Here is a 1140-nt window from a genome sequence, read left to right as displayed (position 1 = left end):
CTGCAACCAACGGCTAAAACGCTACACGGCGCAGTAAACGAAATCATTTGACGTCAGAGTAAGCCGTCAGGGGAAAACTAAGCACCCACTGGCGAAACTGCCTTCAAAATTACCAGATCTCACGCGTCATCCCCAGCCTTACCTGCGCCAAGCAAAAATCTTGCTGGAGCGGAGGAGATTGGGATGGGAGGAGGAGGAGGAGGAGGAGGAGGAGGAGGAGGAGGAGGAGGAGGAGGAGAGGTGGTGAGAGAGGCAATTTCCCATTTTTGTAATATTCCGCCCGAGTAGCTTCTTAGAACGAAGGACTTCATTTTCATATTCTGCCCACATATTTAAAAAGCTTTCTGGGGAGGAGAGAGAGAAAAAAGTCGGATTTTCTTTAAATTTCCGAGGGAAAAAAATGTATATAAAAATCCACTTTACTTCTCTCCATGTTGAAGGTGGTTATTTTCTCTCGTGCATGATTTTGAAAACTAATACAAAATTGATTTTTTTTAGTTTTCTATAAACGAAAACTATTGTGCTGGCTTTGTCTGTCCGTCCTCACTTTATTCTGTCCGCACTTTTTTCTGTCCGCACTTTTTCTATCCGCCCTCAGATCTTAAAAACAACTGAGGCTAGAGGGCTGCAAATTGGTATGCTGATCACCCACACTCCAATCATCAAACATAGCCTACCAAATTGTAGTCCTCTAGCCTAAGTAGTTTTTATTTTATCTAAGGTTAAAGTTAGCATAATCGTGCTTCTGGCAACGATATAGGATATATCACAACCGGACCGTGGTTAAAGTTTCACGGGCCGCAGCTCATGTAGCATTATACCGAGACCACCGAAAGATAGATCTATTTTCGGTGGCCTTGACTATACGCTGTAGCGGCTGTACAGAAAGCTCGATTGCGCCGAAGAAACTTCGTCGCATTTTTTACTTGTTTCAACAGTTTACAGGCAGCAAGACGAAACGTTTTCAGAACCTTCATTAATAATAATAAAAAAAAAGAAACTGAATTATAATTCATACCTATTCATCCACACACTACAACTAAGAAGCAATATTACAAGCCTTAGAATGCAAAGGCAATCAAGAGGAGATAAAACTATATGATCTGACCTCCTATTCATTTCATGACTGACTCAATGCAA

The 1140-nt window shown here is 41.6% G+C and overlaps 1 protein-coding gene across 1 annotated transcript in view; it reads right to left on the bottom strand.

Moving 5' to 3' along the window:
• The window catches only part of LOC136852692 (zinc finger CCHC domain-containing protein 10-like), a 9550-nt gene extending 9286 nt beyond the window's left edge, over nucleotides 1-264 (bottom strand). Inside the window, exon 1 of the mRNA XM_067127604.1 lies at nucleotides 143-264. Coding sequence (XP_066983705.1) covers nucleotides 143-264 — 122 coding nt within the window. The remainder of the gene's footprint in view (nucleotides 1-142) is intronic.
• Between the last annotated feature and the right edge of the window lie 876 nt (nucleotides 265-1140).

This window comes from Macrobrachium rosenbergii, chromosome 26, assembly GCF_040412425.1.
Source record: "Macrobrachium rosenbergii isolate ZJJX-2024 chromosome 26, ASM4041242v1, whole genome shotgun sequence".
Taxonomy (NCBI): Eukaryota; Metazoa; Arthropoda; class Malacostraca; order Decapoda; family Palaemonidae; genus Macrobrachium; species Macrobrachium rosenbergii.
This window is presented reverse-complemented; position numbering and strand designations above follow the sequence as displayed.